The 23,124-nt window shown below is 41.5% G+C and overlaps 1 protein-coding gene across 1 annotated transcript; it reads right to left on the bottom strand.

Annotated features, from left to right (window-relative positions):
- Positions 1-1,606: 1,606 nt before the first annotated feature.
- LOC106600026 (nuclear receptor ROR-beta) lies at positions 1,607-22,770 on the bottom strand. Its single transcript, XM_014191359.3, has 9 exons — positions 22,302-22,770; positions 10,370-10,455; positions 10,007-10,148; positions 9,299-9,817; positions 9,055-9,182; positions 8,815-8,947; positions 8,053-8,160; positions 7,137-7,360; positions 1,607-6,721 (listed from the first exon to the last, which is right to left on the bottom strand). The coding sequence occupies exons 1-9, from the start codon at positions 22,396-22,398 to the stop codon at positions 6,557-6,559; spliced, it is 1,602 nt and encodes a 533-aa protein (XP_014046834.3). The 5' UTR covers positions 22,399-22,770; the 3' UTR covers positions 1,607-6,556.
- Between the last annotated feature and the right edge of the window lie 354 nt (positions 22,771-23,124).

Below are 23,124 nucleotides of genomic sequence, written 5' to 3'. Positions count from 1 at the left end.
TTTGCAAATCTCTCTGGACAAGGTAACTTTTAGCAATAATTAGCATTGCACATTTTTGCAAGTAAATTGAGGCGAATATATTGATAAAACTCACCTTGACCAAGAGAGATTTACATGGCTATCAAAAATGTCACGTTAAGGTAAGCTTTTTTTTGTAATATTCACGATGTGAAAAATGAATGGCGGAAAAACCATTGGATCCATTTATATGTTTATAGGTGTTATGAGCATTCACTGTGGCGGACAATGGAAAATCTCTACCGAAATTGTATTTTTAGTCCAGGACTAGGCCTAATCTGTGTTAATGCAATATTAGTTTAGAAATTGTACGATTGGTTGTCTCAAATGTTGTTTTTTCCTGGGGTTTGAGACCTCATTGTTTGCATTTGAAAATCTAACCGTTGTAATGGTAGGGGGATGTGTGGGTTTTTGAGTGAGAAAGACAGAGGAGAGACAACCAGTAAAAGCACCTTAATTCATCTACGCATTGTGCCAACAACATCAAAGACCCATTCCAGATCTGCTGATCTGTGAGAGGACAGGCGGTTGCTACAATACAAGGTGGATGCCACTTGGAATCTTCTTTCACCTTTACCCAATCCTCCATACAGGTAAAGGAAAGGAAAGGAGATATTGGTGAAGGGACTAGCTGTAGGCCGTAGATGTGACAGCTCTACTGAGGACAATGGATGCATCTCAGTCTGCTCACTTTCCTTTCCCAGTGTCAAGGGGTGAATGTTTTTGGCAACATTTGTGCCTTATTCAGAGGGGTGGAATATTCACACTGCTGCATATTATATATATAAAAAATTGTTGCTGATGTCAGTTGGCCAACAACCTTTTCTACATTCAGGCAATAATGTCTGTTCAGTGCAATATATTTGTATCTGAACATGTTACAATGTGATGCCATCCTGAATGATCCAGGGCCATATTTCAGAAAGCGGGTTTAGTGAACTAATTGTTATCACCTGTTCTGAAACTGTAAACCCTCTTGAGTTTGACAGCTCAGAGTTAGTCAACCCAGAGTTCAGGTTTAAACTCAGTTTGTTAAACATGCTTTCTGAAACAGGGCCCAGGTCCCACTCTGCAGTTTGGAATGCGATGTGGTGTTGTTTCTGCTCTCTTGCCAACTTCTTAAGGAATTGTCATGCCATACAATGACAACAGAATAGGCAAAAGCACAGATCTGGGAGCAGGCTAATGTGTTATACATAGGCCCATTTTGGTCCCTAGCCCTTTAAGTTCTTACCACCTCAGTGTTCACAGATCAGAATCAGTGAGAGCAATATTGCAGACACGCCACTTAGCTTGTTGGAAGGCTAGGGGGAGCCATCATATTAATTTTCACACCTATCTAGTCCTTTCAGATATTCATTTTGTTACCCCCTCTATACTATAGCACATACAAGTATATTGTGTATTACCCTGAAAACAAGAATATGATTATACTGAAATTAAGGGATATCTAGGCAAATAATGTTTTCATTGTGAACTTGTTGCCATACTATTACCACTTCATTACATGATGTATGTGGTATTATTTTTTTTAATGTGAATAAACCAAGTTTGTGATGAGGGAATTCACATTTTTAAAAGACTTCACTGATTCAAAAGAAATACTTTTATTACATTCTTTAAAGCACATGTAATGTAACCCAATGTACAATATATATCGAGCTGACTGACTCGTTTACTCTAACTAACAAAATACCTCTTGTACATTTTTGGGGGAAAACAGAAATGTTATAGATTTTTTGGAATTTCCCTAGGTTCTTAAAAAAATAGATCACTTTTTTTGTCTTGTAAAGTCAGTTATGACATAAAAGAAATCAAAGATCAACAGAGAAATAAAAATCACAACAAAGGTAACATTAAATCACAAGAACAAAATATCTTTTAAATTCTATTTTTATTTTCTTGATTCTGTCTTAAAATTCAGATTGTGTTATATTGAGAATAAAGAGAAAAGGTATTTGACACTGAGTACCATTCACAAAAATAGAGATGATGATCAAGGTTATGGGTCTTGTCTTAGGTGCAAGGTGAGAAGAATACAAGGCTAGTAGAAGACACTGGTGAGAGGACCCAGACTGAACTCAGCTAGCTCCCTGAGTCACTCAAAAGAGTCACTCTGAACCCTTTCTGGAGTGAGTTCTTAGAACCTTATTCTCAATATTCTGTTCCGGAACATTACAGTTCAATAAGGACTGAATTAGAATCAGGATATGATGTCCGTCCATACTCTTCAAAGGGGTAAGTGATGCTCTGTCTGAATCATCAACCTAATTAACATCAATGCCTAACTCAGGGGTAGCTGGTAGCTCAGTCCATCATTAGACTTATGTCCACCCAGTTGGACAGTGGATAGGAAATATCTTTGACATACAGTGAGTGGAGGACACAGGAACAGAAATGTACAAAAATAATACAGTTGATCCAACCAGCAAAGAAAGCTTATGATACATACAAACTTCATTGTAACCCAAAGAAAAGCTATGAGTGAAGGGGAGCCTATTCCTATTGGCTGGCTGTTACTGGTTAGGTACTCTCACAGAGAAACTCTTCTCCTCAAGACTTATTTCAGCGGTCTCCTGAGGCAAAGTCCAACGTTTCCGTCAATATTGGGCCATAGTCTGTACAGTTCAGATACTGGACCAAGAACGTGTCTCCTCCTTTGCCTTTGTGTGATTGGACTGCCTACCCCGGGAGTATCCACTAGGCAAAGAGTGTTCTGCCTCCTCCCCATTGGTCACATGACATACAGTACATAACCCCATTGGGTTGCAAAGGGGGTGGGTGTTGCCGTGGAAACCAGTGAGAGGAAAACAGTCCAGGAAAAAAATACTTTTCTAAGAGTGCTTTTTTTGAGATCACTCGAGTCCATTATCCTTTTTTCTTTCACTCCCTTTCTCTTCGCTCATCTCCCTCTCTCCATCTCACACCCTCTTGCTCTCTAAATATATATATATACACACACACACTTATCTATATACATTCTTAATTAAAATATTCATTTATAAATGTGTATATAAATTAAAAGATAATTTATTTTCTTCTTGTCTCTAAGTGGCATTAACAAGGGAAGGGGGTGTGGGACTGAGGTTTCTCATTGCATTTTAAAAGCCTACAAAAGGGCAGCACCAAACACTGTCAGAACAAGTGCCTATGTCTGTGTGTGTGTAACCATTCTGTGAGTTTCCTATTAACCTACTGGCAGACAATGATCAGCACCAAGTAGTGTGGCATGTCATACCGGTTTATATCTTCTTATATTTAACAGATAAATAACTGAATCATAAAATTGGTCACTTGGGGAAAATTGGTGAGTACATACCTGCACAAGATACAGTACCAGTCAAAAGTTTGGACACCTACTCATTCAAGGGTTCCTCTTTATTTTTACTATTTTCTACATTGTAGAATAATAGTGAAGACATCAAAACTATGAAATAACACATATGGAATCATGTAGTAACCAAATAAGTGTTAAACAAATCAAAATATATTTTAGATTCTTCAAAGTCGCCACCCTTTGCCTTGATGATTGTTTTGCACACTATTTGCATTCTCTCAATCAGCTTCATGAGGAATGCTTTCCCAACAGTCTTTAAGGAGTTCCCACATATGCTGAACACTTGTTGGCTGCTTTTCCTTCACTCAGCGGTCCAACTTATCCCAAACCATCGCAATTTGGTTGAGGTCGGGTGATTGTGGAGGCCAGGTCATCTGATGCAGCACTCCATCACTCTCCTTCTTGGTCAAATAGCCCTTACACAGCCTGGAGGTGTGTTGGGTAATTGTCCTGTTGAAAAATAAATGATAGTCTCACTAAGCACAAAGCAGATGGGATGGTGTATCGCTGCAGAATTCTCTGGTAGCCATGCTGGTTAAGAGTGCCTTGAATTCTAAATAAATCACTGACAGTGTCACCAGCAAAGCACCCCGACACCATCACACATCCTCCTCCATGCTTCACAGTGAGAACCACACATGCAGAGATCATCCATTCACCTACTCTGCGTCACAAAGACACAACGGTTGGAACAAAACATCTCATATGTACTCATCAGACCAAAGGACAGATTTCAACCAGTCGAATGTCCATGTTTCTTGGCCCAAGCAAGACTCTTCTTCTTATTCATGTCCTTTAGTGGTGGTTTCTTTGCAGCAATTCCACCATGAAGGCCTGATTCACGCAGCCTGAGAGCCAGTTTCATCATCGCGCTTGATGGTTTTTGCAACAGCACTTGAAGAAACTTTAAAAGTTTTTGAAATTTCACGAGTTGACTGACCTTCATGTGTCAAAAGTAATGATGGACTGTCGTTTCTCTTTGCTTATTTGAGCTGTTCTGGCCATAATATGGACTTGGTATTTTACCAAACTGGGCTATCTTCTGTATACAAACCCTACCTTGTCACAACACAACTGATTGGCTCAAACGCATTAAGGAAAGAAATTCCACAAATTAACTTTTAAGAAGGCACAACTGTTAGTTGAAATGCATTCCAGGTGACTATCTCATGAAGCTGGTTGAGAGAATTCCAAGAGTGTGCAAAGCTGTTATCTACTTTGGCTACTTTGAATCTAAAATATATTTTGATTTATTTAACACTTTTTTGGTTACTACATGGATTCCATAGGTGTTCTTTCAGTTTTGATGTCTTCACTATTATTTTAAAATGTAGAAAATAGTACAAATAAAGAAAAACCCTTGAATGAGTAGGTGTGTCCAAACTTTTGACTGGTACTATATATGTAGCCTACATACAATTGAAGTCGGAAGTTTACATACACCTTAGCCAAATACATTTAAACTCAGTTTTTCACAATTCCTGACATTTAATCCTAGTAACAATTCCCTGTCTTTGGTCAGTTAGGATCACCACTTATTTTACGAATTTTAAGGAAATATGCTTGGGGTCATTGTCCATTTGGAAGACCCATTTGCAACCAAGCTTCAACTTCCTGACTGATGTCTTGAGATGTTGCTTCAACATATCAACATAATTTTACTTTCCTCATGATGCCATCTATTTTGTGAAGTGCACCAGTCCCTCCTGCAGCAAAGCACCCCCACAACATGATGCTGCCACCCCTGTGCTTCACGGTTGGGATGGTGTTCTTCGGCTTGCAAGCGTCCCCCTTTTTCCTCCAAACATAACGATGGTCATTATGGCCAAACAGTTCTATTTTTGTTTCATCAGACCAGAGGACATTTCTCCAAAAAGTACAATCTTTGTCCCCATGTGCAGTTACAAACCGTAGCCTGGCTTTTTTATGGCGGTTTTGGAGCAGTGGCTTCTTCCTTGCTGAGCGGCCTTTCAGGTTATGTCGATATATGACTCGTTTTACTGTGGATATAGATACTTTTGTACCTGTTTCCTCCAGCATCTTCACAAGGCCCTTTGCTGTTGTTCTGGGATTGATTAGCACTTTTCGCACCAAAGTACGTTCATCTCTAGGAGACAGAACGTGTCTCCTTCCTGAGCGGTATGACGGCAGCATGGTTCCATGGTGTTTATACTTGCATACTATTGTTTGTACAGATGAATGTGGTACCTTCAGGCGTTTGGAAATTGCTCCCAAGGATGAACCAGACTTGTGGAGGTCTAGAATGTTTTTTCTGAGGTCTTGGCTGATTTCTTTTGATTTTCCCATGATGTTAAGCAAAGAGGCACTGAGTTTGAAGGTAGGCCTAGAAATACATCCACAGGTACACCTCGAATTGACTCAAATGATGTCAATTAGCCTATCAGAAGCTTCTAAAGTCATGACATAATTTTCTGGAATATTCCAAGCTGTTTAAAGGCACAGTCAACATAGTGTATGTAAACTTCTGACCCACTGGAATTGTGATACAGTGAATTATAAATGAAATAATCTGTCTGTAAACAATTGTTGGAAAACATTACTTGTGTCATGCACAAAGTAGATGTCCTAACAGACTTGCCAAAACTATACTTTGTTAACAAACATTTTGTGGAGTGGTTGAAAAACGAGTTTTAATGGCTCCAACCTAAGTGTATATAAACTTCCAACTTCAACTGTATATGGTACCGCCAAGAACTGTCTGTGGGACTACAAATTAATGAACCCTCGGTATGTTGAGTAGAACCAAAGAATTACAATGATTCTAAATTGAACAGTCGAACTGAAGCAGAGTGTTAGTATTTACATTTGGTGTGGGGCTCTAGCTGGTGCATTGGTGCTTGTCAGTGAGGTACATTCATGACAGGGTTGGGGAGCATTGAAAAATGATATTCTTTTGCTAAATGATCTATGTGCATATCGCCCATTAGTTTGTCCAAAGTGCTACGGTACAAAAGGACCATGAAGGTGAAGTCTGTAGTGTAAGGTGTATGGCCTGCTGGGATAGTGGTGGACTCACACCACAGGATGCTGGGAGACTGAGTATTTTAAGTCCTGGATTGTCTCGTTAACAGCTGGTTATTTCTGAGGTCACTATTTATATCCCTCACTTATTCATTCTCGCCTTTCACTTCCCTACCTCCATACTTATTTCTCTCTAACACATTCCCTCCATCTTTCTCTCTAGGAGTTGTTTGTAGAGTCGGGGAGAGAGATCTCACTCCCAAACACTTCCCGGTAGAGTGGTGGGAAGCTGTATGCGGTCTCGGGGTGGACCAGACGAAAGAACTCCAGCTTGTCGATGTGGAGATTACAGATGGACTTCATTATCGGCAGCTTGGATACCATCTACAGAGGAGACGCACCAGGATCAGTCAGGAAAACACAATCAAAATTTGTGGACTTGGTGTGAATGAATGGGAAAAATCTGGAGAATGCATGAAATGTGTATGTACTTATGCTAAAATGGGATAGATCCGGTCTACAGCACTAGACTGGTTAACTGTTTGTCTTTGTTAGATTTAAAGAATGTCAGCATGTCTACAGCACAAGATTGTTCAGGCCATAACGCCTCATAAAATGTGCATATGCAGCTATTTCGGATATTCTGTTAAGGATCATATCATAACGTTCTTGGAGAGGAGACATATGCTACACCAGTGACTCCAATATGGTGGATCTCCGCTAATGACAACTGGGCCATGGCTAGAGACTGTGGGGTATGTTTTGTTGTTATGGTGCCGTGGAGTGTGCTAGGCCTGACCTGGTCTAGTTTCTCGTCGGCAGCCCCGCTCATGTGCAGACTGTGTTGCAGAGCCAGGTAGACCTTCGCCTGTAGCTTCTGGACCTTCTGGCTGTCGGCTAACCATGGTCGGTCTGGGGACAGCAGGCAAGCGGCACTGAACAGAGCCATCTCCTCATCGGTCAGCTGCAGGCGGGAGAGCCCTTTAGCCAGGTCAAACACGGCACTGACCAGATCATCGCAACCTGCAGAGAAATATCACAATATTAGATATCCAGACACCATTGTCATGTTCATTATAGAAATGAGCGGACGAAGGCGCAGCGTGCGTAGGGTTCCACATATTTATTAAAGTGAACCTTCAAAACAACAACAAAGATAAAACGAATGTGCAGTACGTAACGCACATTAGCACTAAACGAAACAATATCCCACAACGCAGGTGGGAAAAGGACCACACTAAGTATGATCCCCAATTAGAGGCAACGATCATCAGCTGCCTCCAATTGGGAACCATACTCACACCAACATAGAAAATAAAAACTAGAAAACCCCCTAGTCACGCCCTGACCTAAAACACCATAGAGAATCCCGAGGGCTCTCTATGGTCAGGGCGTGACAACCATGTTGAGTTTTCATTGAATTGTATGAGTTAGCCTCACCTACTATCCCAATCTCACGAGCTTACAAAAAGAGCAGCGGTCAGGCTGGTCTTTGATCAGGCTAATTTGCAGTAGCTAACAGTATCAATCAAATTTCAATCAAATGTTATTTATAAAGCCCTTTTTACATCAGCTGATGTCACAAAGTGCTATACAGAAACCCAGCCTAAAACCCCAAACAGCAAGCAATGCATATGTAGAAGCACGATGGCTAGGAAAACCCTATACATTATACTGTATCGCAGAAAGAGTAGCCTATTTATAAAGAAACTTACCGAGGGCTTTGAAGAGCTGAGCGGAGGCAAATTTGCCATCAAAGAACATGGTGTTGGTGGTGGCGTTAAATGCCCTGCACATCCTAATCAACAGCACCTCCAGACAGCCTGCAATGGTAACCATAGAGAGCCACAGAGATGGAGGAAGAGGAGGGAGGGGAAGACAGAGAAGACGGAAAATGCTCCAACATGCACAAACACAATGAAAAGTAAATATTTCAGATTGGAGGACAGCAGATGTAAGGCATTTGAACATTTAGAAAATCAGCAGACCAATATGGATTTGTCAAAAGGGGTTTCAAACATTTACAAAATGGTATAATATGGAGTATTGTAAAATAAATGTGTTTGTGTGTTGCAGTGATAAAATGATATACATAAATGTAGGTTCCAGAGATGGTTAAATGGTCAGAGCAGTGATGTGTGGTTTGTAAAAAAACAAACCAATACAAATAAAAAGAGCACAAAAGGAAGAAGGTTGGAGAAAAGAAGTACAAGAGCCAAAGTTAGCAAGATAAAGCATTTACACCATTTCTTCACTCACATTACAGAAATGTTCACGTGGTTCTATGGTATACGGTTTGAAATAATGGCTGTTTGCATATGTAACTGTGTGTGTGTAAGAGAGAGTGTGCATGTCACACAGAAAGAATTATCTGTGTAAACATGCCCGCCTGGTTTTGCGTATCAGTGCATCTATGTCCTGTAAGAACTGAAGTGATTTGAGCAGTCAGTCCAATTTGCATATATATAGGTAATGACCTGCTTTGAGCAGAATGATCTGGTCATTCTGACACAGGTCCATGAAGCCTGTAATGCGTTTGGCAAACTCCACCACGTACTGGATGGAATTGGTGATGTGGTGGGCACACTGCTGCCACACAGACTCCGCAGACTGCGAGAAAGAGAGAAATAATCATTTAATACGACGATAATGCAATATTATACTGGGTGTTGTGATGGTGAGTGCAATGTGGTGTGAGTGTGAGTGTGTGTATTCACCTCGCACTGGAAGTTGCGGGTCTCCTCAGGTGAGTACTGCATCCGATTGTATGTCAGCCTCTTCAGGTCGTCAGAGCTGTACTGACTCGTCTCCAAGTGGGACTTGACCACACTCTGGGTGATACGCTCTGAAACAACACAGGCACACTTATGAATACAAGACCACTACAGACAACATGTTTACTTGATACTGGGAAACTTTGTTTGGTTATGTTAGTTATAGCAATAGTAATAGACTTCTTACCTATATCCATAAGAGTGCAGTCATCAGGCAGTGTCTCTAGCAGTGTGGCGTGTGTGTGTGCCAGGAGCGCGTGTGTGTGCGACAACATCTGGTACTCGTGTTTGATTCCATTGGCGTCGGTGACATCCAGTAGATTTTGCTGGGGAGAATTCTGATTGGACGAAATGGGCGAGGATGATGATGGTGATGAAGAATTGGAGGTGTTCCCAGTGCTTCCGCCGTGGTCTTCTTGCAGCTCCAGGCTGCAGTACTCGTGGGCCTCCTGTGGGGTCAAGGGGAGGTCAAACAGTTTGGGGAGCGCCGCGATGTCATCCAGGTCACTCAGGGTGGAGCTGGAGCCCCCGCTGCAGTAGGAGCGACTGAGCTTCCCGTGCCTGTCCCCCTTGATTTCTCCCCCAGCCACGTCTTCGCTGGACAGTGACAGACCCTGGTTCAGACACTCCTGGTTCTTCTGGTGCTTCTGGACCTCAGCGTACAAGCTGTCGCGCTGCTTCTTAGACATACGGCCAAACTTCACCGCTGGACGGAGACAAGTGACGGGGAAGAATACAAGTCAATGTCTGTGTGGATTGGAAATAACTGTTGTATAACGCTGTCATGAGTTATCCTCTGGGTTAGAATACTTGCATGTGTGTGTGTGTGTGTGTGTGTGTGTGTGTGTGTGTGTGTGTGTGTGTGTGTGTGTGTGTGAGAGTTAGAGAGACTCACCGTCCCGGCTCATGCCTAACACCAGACACTTCTGCAGTCTGCAGTGTTGGCAGCGGTTGCGGCTGGTTCGGTCAATAAGACAGTTCCTCTGGCGGGAACACGAGTACATGGCATTGTTCTGCTGGCTGCGGCGGAAGAACCCCTACACAAAGAAACACAATGGAATGAGTCAAATTATTACATCATGTATATAATTCCAGCATCATAAACCTAGATGTTATAGCATGGATGTATTAAATCACTGATGACAACAAAGGATATTTTCTATTGCAGCTCGTCTTGGTTTTATATTGTTAAGACAGTCAGTCTCCCATTACCTATTTTGTGACCTGGTGAAGTGGAAAAACTCTAGTACTAGCTCACCTTGCAGCCTTCACAGGTAATAACTCCATAGTGGATTCCTGAGGACTTGTCCCCACAGATCTTGCAAGGTATTACTTCTATTTGAGCTGCAGAAACACACACACACAGAGAGAGAGAGAGAGAGAGAGAGAGAGAGTACATATTGAAAAAAGCTATGAAGATTAAGCCATCAAGTGAGTTATCAAACCTGTATCAAAACTTAATGAGAATGCAGAAAAATAATAATTCCCTGCCAAGTCTACAGCTAGTAGATCTCAAAATAAGGACAGGAAATTGGACTGATACAGCCTACACAAACACCCCTCTCACTATTGAATAACACCCCCGCTGAGGCCAATCTCTCTTGGGGCACGGCCAAGAAGAGCTTGTATCAAAACCAGATGTGATTGCATAAGGTGTTGCAAACGTTCACACATACATTATAAACACTCTGCAAGGCTAGCATTGGCTTCGAGTCAGAGGAATATTGGCGTTTGCAACCGGTTAACAGGTTTCCACCTGGCATGTGGCTATGGTTAGCACAGGGTGAAGGAAGAGTTGGTGAAAGTGTAAGGCAGGCTGTCAGTTTGGCTCTGCCTTGCATGCTCTCAGTGTGGCAACAGCAGACAAAGGCAATCAAATGGGAAAATATTGACTTGAAATCATGGCGCATCTACTGTAGGTAACTGCCAAAATAAAGGAAACACTCGAGTAAATGGGGGATACAAAGTATATTGAAAGAAGGTGCTTCCACGCAGGTGTGGTTCCTGAGTTAATATAGAAATTAACATCTCTTCATGCTTAGGGTCACGAATAAAAATGCAGAGTTGCCCGTTATTTTGGCTACCATGGCTAGAAGAAGAGATCTCAGTGACTTTGAAAGAGGGGTTTTAAAGGGGCATAGGGGGTTTAGAGGGTGTATGTGTGTCTCAGTCACCATATATGAACCCAAGGGGTGCCTGAGACAGCGTTTTCCACCACCATCAACAAAACACCCAATTATCACATTTCTCATGGGAAAATAGAGTTTCAGAAACTTGTACAATCTATGCCAAGGTGCATTGAAGCTGTTCTGGCAGCTTGTGGTGGCCCAACGTCATATTAAGACATTTATTGTTGGTGTTACGGAGTATGTTTAACCTCGCTTCATATTCGTTGCAAAACCCACTGGCTCCTGGTCATCTAGAAGTCTTTGCTAGGTAAAGCCCCGCCTTATCTCAGCTCACTGGTCACCATAGCAGCACCCACCCGTAGCACGAGCTTCAGCAGGTATATTTCACTGGTCACCCCCAAAGCCAATTCCTGCTTTGGTCGCCTTTCCTTCCAGTTTTCTGCTGACAAAGACTGGAACGAACTGCAAAAATCACTGAAGCTGGAGACTCATATCTCCCTCCCTCACTTTAAGCACCAGCTGTCAGAGCAGCTCACAGATCACTGCACCTGTACATAGCCAATCTGTAAATATCCCATCCAACTACCTCATCCCCATACTGTTATTTATTTATTTTGCTCCTTTGCACCCCAGTACCTCTACTTGCACATTCATCTTCTGCACATCTATCACTCCAGTGTTTAATTGCTATATTGTAATTATTTTGCCACTATGGCCTATTTATTGCCTTACCTCCCTTGTCCTACCTCATTTGCACACACTGTATATATACTTTTTCTATTGTATTATTGACTGGATTCCATTCCATTGTTTATTCCATGTGTAACTCTGTGTTGTTGTTTGTGTCGCACTGCTTTGCTTTATCTTAGCCAGGTCGCAGTTGTAAATGTGTCACGTCCTGACCATAGTAAGTTGTTATTTTCTATGGTAGAGTAGGTCAGGGCGTGACAGGGGGTGTTTGTCCGTTTTTGTATTTCTATGTTTAGTTTCTAGTTTTGTATTTCTAGGTTGGTTTTTGTTTGGCATGACCTCCAATTAGAGGCAACTGGTTGTCGTTGTCTCTAATTGGAGGTCATATTTAAGTTGATTTGAGTTGTCCCACATGTTTTTTGTGGGTGATTATATTTTGTGAGTAGTGTTTGTTCCTCCTGCGTCACGGTTTGTTATTTTGTCCTTCAGTTTATTTTTTGGTATTGCATTAAGTTTCACAGTCCAATAAATATGTGGAACGAAACCGACGCTGCATTTTGGTCCGATCATTCAGACAGCCGTGACAAAATGAGAACTTGTTCTCAACTAGCCTACCTGGTTAAATAAAGGTGAAATAAAAAATAAACTTTTACAAGCACAGTATTAATTCAATATTAACCTGACTATGGCAGTAGGCAGATTATGCAATAGTCATGTAAACACCTTACACTGCTTATCTTAAATCTGCTTAGGGTCAAAATCGAAGTAAGCATACACCGATTAAAACACCTGGTTTCCTGAGCAATCTTTTCAATTATTAGGACATGTAAACGCCTTAAACCGGCGTTCCAGCGGTGTATTTGATCTGCGTACGTGCCAGCACCAGTCAAGTGAGCCTCCCTCATTAGCGTGAATGGACTGAGTTCGGAACAACTGAACGTATGCGTCTTAGAAGTAGTTTTCACAGACAAACTGTATATGTCCCAACTCAGAATCAAATACGCTTCCCAAAAATAACATGGTCGCTGTAGTAGAACCTTTATCAGTGTCATCGGGTAGCCTGATTTCAGATGTGTCCGTGTAAACGGGATTATTAGGGAATTTCTTCTTCTTGCAAAGCATGTCAACGTTTTAATTGAACTATTATATTAATCTGACTATTCGCAATAATCGCATTATTGTGTGCATTATTGTGTGCATATAACCGGACTCACGGTTTCCTTTATTTTGGCAGTTACCTGTATGTGCCACATTTCATACAAATACAGTTGCACCCCAGACAGATTGATCCAGCAAAGAGAATAGTACATCTCAAAGTAAACATAGTGCAATAAAAGGAACGGGCGGATGATATGACTGAAATGCTTTGCACCTGAACTTGGCCGAGTGTCTCTAAAGTTGTCTGTCTGACTGTGGACCCAGTGAAGTGAAAGAGACCGAAATAGACAGAGTCATGTGTCAGAAACCTCAGTCCCCTCAAACACACTCTCTCCCACTCTCTCCCTTCACATACAAGGGGCCCATATGATATGAGAGGCTAAAATGGAGGGCAGTACGTGAAGAAGAAAAACATGTTTCCTTTTAAACAGATGGAGCTGGTCAGCTGTATTAGTTCACCACAGCCAGAGAACTAAACAGAGACAAAAACAACTAACTTATGAATCTGTCAGTCTATTTTATTTTTGTGCTATAGAAAGAGAGAATAAATGTGTGTTATTCATAAAGAATGGGCTCTTTAGTCTTCCAAGAGGCAGACATAAGGAAAATCCCTTTATACTGTAATTGAATGCATTGTTGTTGTGGCATTGCATGTAGGAAAATATCACTTTAAATGTGTTTTTTTAAACGGGGAAATTCTGCTGTCCTCTCTAAGTAATAACTCAAATACACAGAGCGACTGAGGCAGCTGCAGGCATGCAATGGAAAAAAAGTGGCTCCTTCCCTCTTCCCCCTCTGCCCTCTCTTTTCTCTACAAACCCCGCTCGCTCCCCCTCCCTTTCCTCTCGATTATATAACGCTCATCTGCAAGCATTCCGCAAACACACTCAATCAGGGAGGTCACACTAGCAACGCTACCGCCCTGCCTACTCTGTCGCTACAACTCCCATTGGCTGAAGGGCGGGCAGGGCCTGTCTGGGGTTGGTTGTGTGGGATATCACTTAGGCGCGGTTGCCTGCCAGACTATTCTGTCCTACTGACACACTTTCTCTGTGTAGCCGACGATTATGGATGAAGATCGTCATGAAAATATATTCACCGTCGTACGTTTTTTTTGTGTGTTTGGTAAGAACAGCTGACTGAAGACAGGTCCGTGCGTTTGAGTCCGTTTCTGCTGTAACATGGACTCTACAACGTGATTAAACTTTGTTGCTCCTTACTGAAACAAGCAAAGTATTATAGCAAACGAGTCTATGGCTGCCTAGGGAAGGCCACCCCGCAGTAGCACATGCAGTCAGGAGAGGAGAAGAGGAGAAAATGTACTTCTTTAAGTACAAAATTAAAATAACTTTGCTAATTGAACGGTTATTAAGGTGACCGCGTCAGTTGGCTGACCAATAACTGTCACCCAAAATTCCATGACCGCCACAGCCCTAGGTCCAGCAGTACCATGTCTGCTATCTGACTACTCTCACTAACATTGAGCTTCTGCTTCAAGTATTGATATTCTTGTCCCCGGCTTGAGGGAAGGCAGCGGCCAGAAAAACACACAGCAAATTTGTGATCGGAATTTTAACTCCCAGTGTTAAATTAAACACTTTTAGTAATTATATGTGACCCACCAAAAGTGTTAAACAAACACTTTTCAAAGTCTTGATAAACGAACACACCAAGAGTGTTGGGTCCCTAACGCCATGGGTGTTGCAAATTCCAACTTAAATGAACTTTTAATTAGAGCTGATGCCATTACACTTTCTCCGTGTTAGGGAATTAACACATGTGGTGTTACATTAACTTGTTTTGGGGTGTTGTTTTAACACTGTAGGGTGCCTTATTTTCATATTTATTTCCCAGGGTGCCTTTTGAGTGAATTTTAGGAGGTACCAGTACCATCCATGACTGTGTTTGCTAGTGACAGAGACATGGTTGTTGCATTCAATGGCTTTCAGTCCTGTAGCCTTTACCAATTGAGTGCCTAATATAAATAATTAATTATGACAATAGATAAAAAAATAAAAATACATTTACAAGACCATATTTCGACAGCCTAGTATTACCCTAACACACTAGTCATAACCTCCTGGTTTGCAGGTCACATCAGCAAGTCATAATGCTGGCTTGCAAAGTGTTATATAATTCCTGTTGGAATCCAGCCAGAGTTAGGATATCCAACAATTGGAACTTTTAATCACCCGCAATCTGCATTTAGAATGACTGCCAAGGTAGTGAAGATCAATAAATGAGACTATCTCAATAACGGGTGAAATAAATCCAATAATTTACTGACTGGATTAGTTTAGGAAAATATATGTTATTTATCTTTGTGTAGTATAAGATCAATCAATCCACCAATGTGCATGCAGAAACATAGATATTAAAACAAACTATCCTAAAAAGCATCCTGCAACAAAACATGCTGGGAAATACGATAATTAGGCCCCTCCCATGTCTTTTTCAGTCGAGTAACACCACCAGCTGGTTAACACTTCATTTATTCACCGCAGGTGGCGTCAATTTAAATCCCACTGATGTTAACCGCACTAGAATCAACACTCAGATATAACTCACAATACTTTTTTACCTTAACACTGAGATTTTAACACCCACAAATTTGCTATGCACAGACCCCCATTTCGTGACATCATTCAGTTCTGCAGTTGACTCCTGAACTGGGCTGCCACACCAATCCCTCCAATCCCCTTTAACCTCTGACCTATCCTCCTGGAGAGCAACCACAACATAGTAAAATGTAACTGAACTGGTTACATAACAAAGAAATGTGAATCGGCGTCCCCAGTTTGTTTCAGTCGTAGAGGCCAAACTAACACAAGGTTCAAGTTTTTGCACAGAAGTTTCCATGTTCAAAATAACTAATTCTAACCCCTAACCCCCAGATATCTCAGAGAAAGACAAAGTTTCAAAGTGGTAACATTACAGGCCTATTTTCTTACAACACACCCAAACCAGGTATCTCGCAAACAATCAAATCAAACCAAATGTATTGGTCAGATGCGCCAAATACAACAGGTATTAGGGGCTCATCAACAGTGCAGTTTCAAAAAATACGGATAAGAATAAGAGATAAAAGTAACAAGCAATTAAAGTGCAGCAGAAAAAAAGAACAATGTATACAAGGGGGGCCGGTACAGAGTCAATGTGCGGGGGCACCGGTTAGTTGAGGTAGTATGTACAGTTGAAGTCAGAAGTCTACATACACCTTAGCCAAATACATTTAAACTCAGTTTCACAATTCCTGACATTTAATCCTAGTAACAATTCCCTGTCTTAGGTCAGTTAGGATCACCACTTTATTTTAAGAATGTGAAATGTCAGAATAATAGTAGAGAGAATGATTTATTTCAGCTTTTATTTCTTTCATCACATTCCCAGTGGGTCAGAAGATTACATACACTCAATTAGTATTTGGTAGCATTGCCTTGAAATTGTTTAACTTTGGTGAAACGTTTTGGGTAGCCTTCCACAAGCTTCCCACAATAAGTTGGGTGAATTTTGGCCCATTCCTCCTGACAGAGCTGGTGTAACTGAGTCAGGTTTGTAGGCCTCCTTGCTCGCACACGCTTTTTCAGTTCTGCCCGCAAATTTTCTATAGGATTGAGGTCAGGGCATTGTGATGGCCACTCCAATACCTTGACTTTGTTGTCCTTAAGCCATTTTGCCACAAATCTGGAAGTATGCTTGGGATCATTGTCCATTTGGAAGACCCATTTGCGACCAAGCTTCAACTTCCTGTCTGATGTCTGGAGATGTTGCTTCAATATATCCACATAATTTTCCTTCCTCATAATGCCATCTATTTTGTGAAGTGCACCAGTCCCTCCTGCAGCAAAGCACCCCCACAACATGATGCTGCCACCCTCGTGCTTCACGGTTGGGATGGTGTTCTTCGGCTTGCAAGTCTCCTCCTTTTTCCTCCAAACATAACAATGGTCATTATGGCCAAGCAGTTCTATTTCTGTTTCATAAGACCAGAGGACATTTATCTAAAAAGTGCAATCTTTGTCCCCATGTGCAGTTGCAAACCGTAGTCTGGCTTTTTTATGGCGGTTTTGGAGCAGTGGCTTCTTCCTTGCTGAGCGGCCTTTCAGGTTATGTTGATATAGGACTTGTTTACTGTGGATATAGATACGTTTGCAGCTGTTTCCTCCAGCATCTTCACAAGCTCCTTTGCTGTTGTTCTGGGATTGATTTGCACTTTTCGCACCAAAGTTTGTTCATCTCTAGGAGACAGAACGCACCTCCTTCCTGAGCGGTATGACGGCTGCGTGATCCCATGGTGTTTATACTTGCGTACTATTGTTTGTACAGATGAACGCGGTACCTTCAGGCGTTTGGAAATTGCTCCCAAGGATGAACCAGACTTGTGGAGGTATACCATTTTTTTTCTGAGGTCTTGGCTGATTTATTTTGATTTTCCCATGATGTCAAGCAAAGAGGCACTGAGTTTGAAGGTAGGCCTTGAAATACATCCATAGGTACACCTCCAATTGACTCAAATGATGTCAATTAGCCTATCAGAAGCTTCTAAAGCCATGACATCCTTTTTGGGAATTTTCCAAGCTGTTTAAAGGCACATGTAAACCTCTGACCCACTGAAATTGTGATATAGTGAATAATAAGTGAAATAATCTGTTTGTAAACAATTGTTGGAAAATGACTTGTGTCATGCACAAAGTAGATGTCCTAACTGACTTGCCAAAACTATAGTTTGTTAACAAGAAATTTGTGGAGTGGTTGAAAAACAAGTTTTAATGACTCCAACCTAAGTGTATGTAAACTTCCGACTTCAACTGTACATGTAGGTAGTTATTAAAGTGAATATGCATAGATGACAACAGAGTGGCAGTGGTGTGTGTGTGTGTGTGTTCGGGCGATGCAAATAGTCTGGGAAGCCATTTGACTAGATGTTCAGGCGTCTTATGGCTTGGGGGTAGAAGCTGTTCAGAAGCCATTTGGACCTAGACTTGGTGCTCCGGTACTGCTTGCCGTGCGGTAGCAGAGAGAACAGTCTATGACTAGGGTGGCTGGAGTCTTTGACAATTTTTAGGGCCTTCCTCTGACCCGTCTGGTATAGAGGTCCTGGATGGCAGGAAGCTTGGCCCCAGTGATGTAATGGGCTGTTCGCACTACCCTCTGTAGTGCCTTGCGGTCAGAGGCCGAGCAGTTGCCATACCAGGCAGTGATGCAACCAGTCAGGATGCTCTCAATGGTGCAGCTGTTGAACCTTTTGAGGATCTGAGGACCCATGTTAAAACTTTTCAGTCTCCTGAGGCGGAATAGGTTTTGTTATACTAAAAAGGGAATAAAACTCTAGCTACCTCTGTCGGTTTATCAGTCACAGCCTAAGCACCTAACTGTGTTCTCTACTAGAGGCTAATTCAATAGCTTTATGGCTCTGGTCTCTAACCCTTCTCCTTTCTTGGAATCTAACAGGGAACATGTGGGGGTAATTTTACTGTGTCAGTTAGTCAGTGTGTCAAGCAGTCAGTGTCAGCGAGCCAGTAAACTCAGATGGATTGGATGCCCTTTACCCAACCAGCCTTCTGGGTCACCACTCCTCCCACTTTTTCTAGGCTAACATAACATGGCACATATTGGCAGTTATTGCCAAATACAAGGCCCCTCTAGTCAAGTCCCTTAGGTGATTGTTGTCTGTTGTGTGTCCGACAAGGTGAAGGACAAAGTGTAACAGTTAATTTCCCGACTGAGGTAATTTTCCCATTATGAACTTTTCGCTTTGTAGCTCACAGAGTTGCTTACGGTCGATATGGTGAAGCGAGATCACCATGATGATGATAATAATAATAATAATAATAAGTACAGTGAGTATTTATTTGTACTCAAACGGCTCTACCCATTTTACATGACATTTTAGTCATTTAGCAGACGCTCTTATCCAGAGCGACTTACAGTAGTGAATCCATACATTCTGGTCCCCCTAACTCTACCTTCCCACTTACAAAACAAATGCTTATTTCCACTTTGGCTGTGATATAAGTATTTGCATTTCATGGTCAGACATGGAATGCAAATATAACTATATATATATATATATATATACATATTCTGAGGTGTGAAATTCATGTGTTAGTGATAGGTTTTAATGACGTGTCAAAGAGTTAGCGTATACATGTCGATATCCCACCAGAAGTAGAACCACCCTCTACAGGGCAAAACAATCTCCCTCCCTCCCCAAGCAGATTAGGAACAGAGTAGCCTCTGTGCCAAAAACCCTCAATCCAAACAAAAACTAAAATACCGTAATTCAGCAATCTATATATATCTATATATGCTACAATAGCAATATGTTTATCAGTCTTACAATGTATTGTTACATTGTTGTGACAACAACAGACAGTAGGCTAGTCTATCTTGTAATTGTAACAAGTCTTGGTATGCCTTTTGATTGCAGTAACGTCGCAATTTTAGAGGCAACATCGTGAGAAGATAGGCAGCAACAAAAGTAGCAAAGTAGCAGTAGCATTGCAGTAAGTCTGAACCTTTTTATCATCATCTTTCTGTTCCTTGATTTTGTCAATCGTGTCACCTACTATATCCATTCCAGGAGCTAAAGAAAATGTATCTATAACCTGCTGCCTGAGTTCAACTTCATTGCCTTCGGGATGCCCCAGGCAAGGCTCTGCAACCAACCAACTGTTTTTGTCCTTTGCTGATCCTTCCCTCTGTCCATGCCAGTCCCTCCTCTCTCTCGCCCCCGCCCTCCTGAATGCCGTATTCGCTCGGTGACATAGGTCACGTTCTCCTGAGCAGACGTTGCTGGCATCAACCAAATGTTGTCTGTCACGTCGACATGTTCCTCTGCCCAGGCGTTTCTGACACGTCAGATCTTACAACACCTATATAGGCATTTTTAGTATCACCTAACCACATTAGGGATGATTCTATTAAATAATTTCACAATTCAAATAATATCATACGATTTTTCCAGATATCTGCATAGTCAAACTTGTATTTTTTTTTTTAAATTTGTTTTTAACTTAGTTTAAACTTGCTGCGCAGCCTGCGCGACTCAGGAGAAAGTGTGCGCTCTGCAGCAGAGCGGGGATGGGCAGGGGCCGGTGGTGTGTGACATGGGAGGAAGAGAGAAAAAAGTAATCACTGACTGCGCTAGTTAGATAACCTATAGCATTTACAAGTTTGTCTATCATCCCATCTGGCAGTGCCTGTCTTTACTTCATCAAATCGATGTAAAGAAGCTAGCTAAAATGGCTTGATGATAGCTAGTCAGCTAGGCTACTTGAGGCTAATTTGTCTACAACAACTCCATTCAGATTAAACAGCCTACCTGTCATTTGCTCATTGTAGCCTACTCCTTCTCATTTAGCTAATTGAATTATGTAATTTGAATTCCATTTTTCATTGAATAAAGACCTCCTACTTCACGTTGCTACACATGGAACCTCTGACTGTAGTGCCAACAACAACAGGCTACACTGACATTTACGGTCTTTTCGGGCGACGCATGTCAAAAAACGACATTCAAAAGTTTGTTTTATTAAATTAAGAATTTCTAATGTCATGGCATATCATTCTGCGTAGCAATGTGACATGGATATTCAAATACTGACGTCAGTTCGGATATTTGAATAACCGTGCCTATCCCTAAACCACATCATACATTAAAGCAATTTGTCACAACTGACGCAGTCAATGACGTGGCACGCAACCAGAACCATTGATTGATGCATGCGACATCTGAGCAGGGGAACGCGACCAATTAGGTCAGTGGAACAGCCAACATTCTCTCCCTCCACACAGTCGGTCATGCTGGCACCACCATCACAGCAACATGCCGAAAACACACAATTCATTTTAGATTAATTAACCCACTGAGCACCACACATGAACAATATTACACACTGAGTGTACAAAATATTAGGAGCACTTCCTAATATTGATTTGCACCCACTTTTCCCCTCAGAACAGCCTTATTTCGTCGGGTCATGGACTACAAGGCGTCGAAAGTGTTCCACTAGGATGCTGGCCCATGTTGACTCCACTGCTTCCCACAGTTGTGTCAAGTTGGCTGGATGTCCTTTGGGTGGTGGACCATTCTTGACACACACAGGAAACTGTTGAGCGTGAAAAACCCAGCAGTGTTGCAGTTCTTGACACACTCAAACCGGTGCGCCTGGCACCTAGAAAGGCACTTAATTATTGTCTTTCCCATTCACCCTCTGAATGGCACAAATACACAATCCATGTCTCAATTGTCTCAAGGCTTAAAAATCCTTCTTTAACCTGTCTCCACCCCTTCATCTACACTGATTGAAGTGGATTTAACAGGTGACATCAGAGCTTCACCTGGTCAGTCTGTCATGGAAAGTGCAGGTGTGCCTAAGGTTTTGTACACTCAGTGTAATTCTGATTTCATTAACATGGATTTATAGTGCCGTTCGTGCTCAGGATGGCTACTATTCTGGCAAAGATATTAAAATAAAATTCCATAAATATGCCAGTATGATTTACAAATGTAATTGTTTGATTTATAGCCAACTCATTTTAGTCCTGCTATTCCAATTGAATGATGTTTTGATCATGTGTAGCCTATTTTAGAACTTGTAGTGCACATTTTTACCAGTGTGCACCTCCTATCGACTCGTTGCATAACCCAATATGGATCCCAAGGCACATTTTACAGAAAGAGTCCCAGGTGGAATCAACCTGATTATTATGAGATTAATGCAAAAAGTCAAATCATAGGCTTTTAAAACAAAACACATAGGCTATTTACAACCATATGGTCTCAATCCTGAATTAAATGCAACATTGTTCAAATATTGAACCAAAACATTTTATGATGAATATAAGCATTTTCACTAGTTCTCTATCAGACAGAAAACTCTCTCCAGTCTATACACTAACTGCCAGGACGCCCATTCACAGCGGCAGTGGCGCACCTGGCAAAACTAGCCAGATAAACCAGTCAGGCAAAACAGCATGAGATTAGCATCATACGCACTTCGAAAAAAAGCAGTTGCACTGTTAATTACACAGTTAGGCCTACAGTAACTTACATTTCAAAAGCTTTTTATACATTGATTCATATTGAAATGACCATCGTTTACTTTGCAATGTCACATATATACAATGTTTATTAAAAATAGTATATGTGGCATAGCAAGGTATACGATGGTCATTTGAATATGAATGATAGCCTAATAATAAATGTACCTCTCATGTTGAATATTATCGTTTCTGGATCAATGAATTGGACTTCATGTGGTGTGTAACAGAATAAAAATATGTCCAACTGTTGAAAGACAAGCATTTGCTGGCACGTAAAATAAAACGTATTTAGCCTAACGAACTAGATTTTTTTTGTATATATTTTTTAAATAAGGCAAAAATCCGCGAGTGTTTCCTTATCGTTCGACAAAGTCTTGCAATGGTGAATCAAATACAAAGAAAATCGACTGTTCAAGTTGAATTGTGTCCTGTTTGTCCCGATGCACTATTTCGGTAACTTTTTACAAAATGCTCCCACGGTGGTTTAGCTTGCAAGCAAGGTCCCAATACTCTAACTCCCCTTTTTCGTTCTGACTGCCTTTCACTCTGTCTACCCTGCTAACCTACTTTTCGACGCGTGGACTGGACTCTCATACGATCTCACACTCCAGATAGCTCCTCTTCGAGTCTTCGCGGCCGCGCGTACGCGGGATCGAGTTTTCAGGAAAATCAGATCTACTGGCAATAACAAACAACAATTAACGCTTTAACTCTCATTTAGAGTAACGTGGGTTTGAAAATATCGTTTTTTTTGTAGTTTTTCACAAATCAAGATTTTTTGCAAGGCTTGGACATAACAGTACGGGCTATTGCACCCTTTTTCTCATGCACTTTGTGTTGAGGTGGATAGGCCATATCTAAGAACAATGGGCATTATGATAATAAAAACTCTGAGCTTTGTGTTGCAATGATTACTTCTGATTCATGCCATTCACAGGGAAGTTCTCCTGTGTGAGAGCTGTTTGGGGGTTGTGCTTTGTCATGCAAG

The sequence above is a fragment of the Salmo salar genome, chromosome 03, assembly GCF_965601325.2.
Source record: "Salmo salar chromosome 03, fSalSal1, whole genome shotgun sequence".
NCBI lineage: Eukaryota > Metazoa > Chordata > Actinopteri > Salmoniformes > Salmonidae > Salmo > Salmo salar.
Note: the sequence above shows the minus strand (reverse complement) of the source record. Positions and strands in the feature narration are given on the sequence as shown.

What these genes read in the sequence shown, in the direction of transcription:
- LOC106600026 (XM_014191359.3), bottom strand. Translation starts at nt 22,398, where the DNA reads ATGCTTGTCTTTCAACAGTTGGACATATTTTTATTCTGTTACACACCA. An exon ending in TTACCTGTGAAGGCTGCAAG is followed by an intron (nt 10,149 to 10,369) that starts GTGAGCTAGTAC and finishes TTCTTTGTGTAG; the next exon opens with GGGTTCTTCCGCCGCAGCCA. An exon ending in GATCATTCTGCTCAAAGCAG is followed by an intron (nt 8,161 to 8,814) that starts GTCATTACCTAT and finishes TTACCATTGCAG; the next exon opens with GCTGTCTGGAGGTGCTGTTG.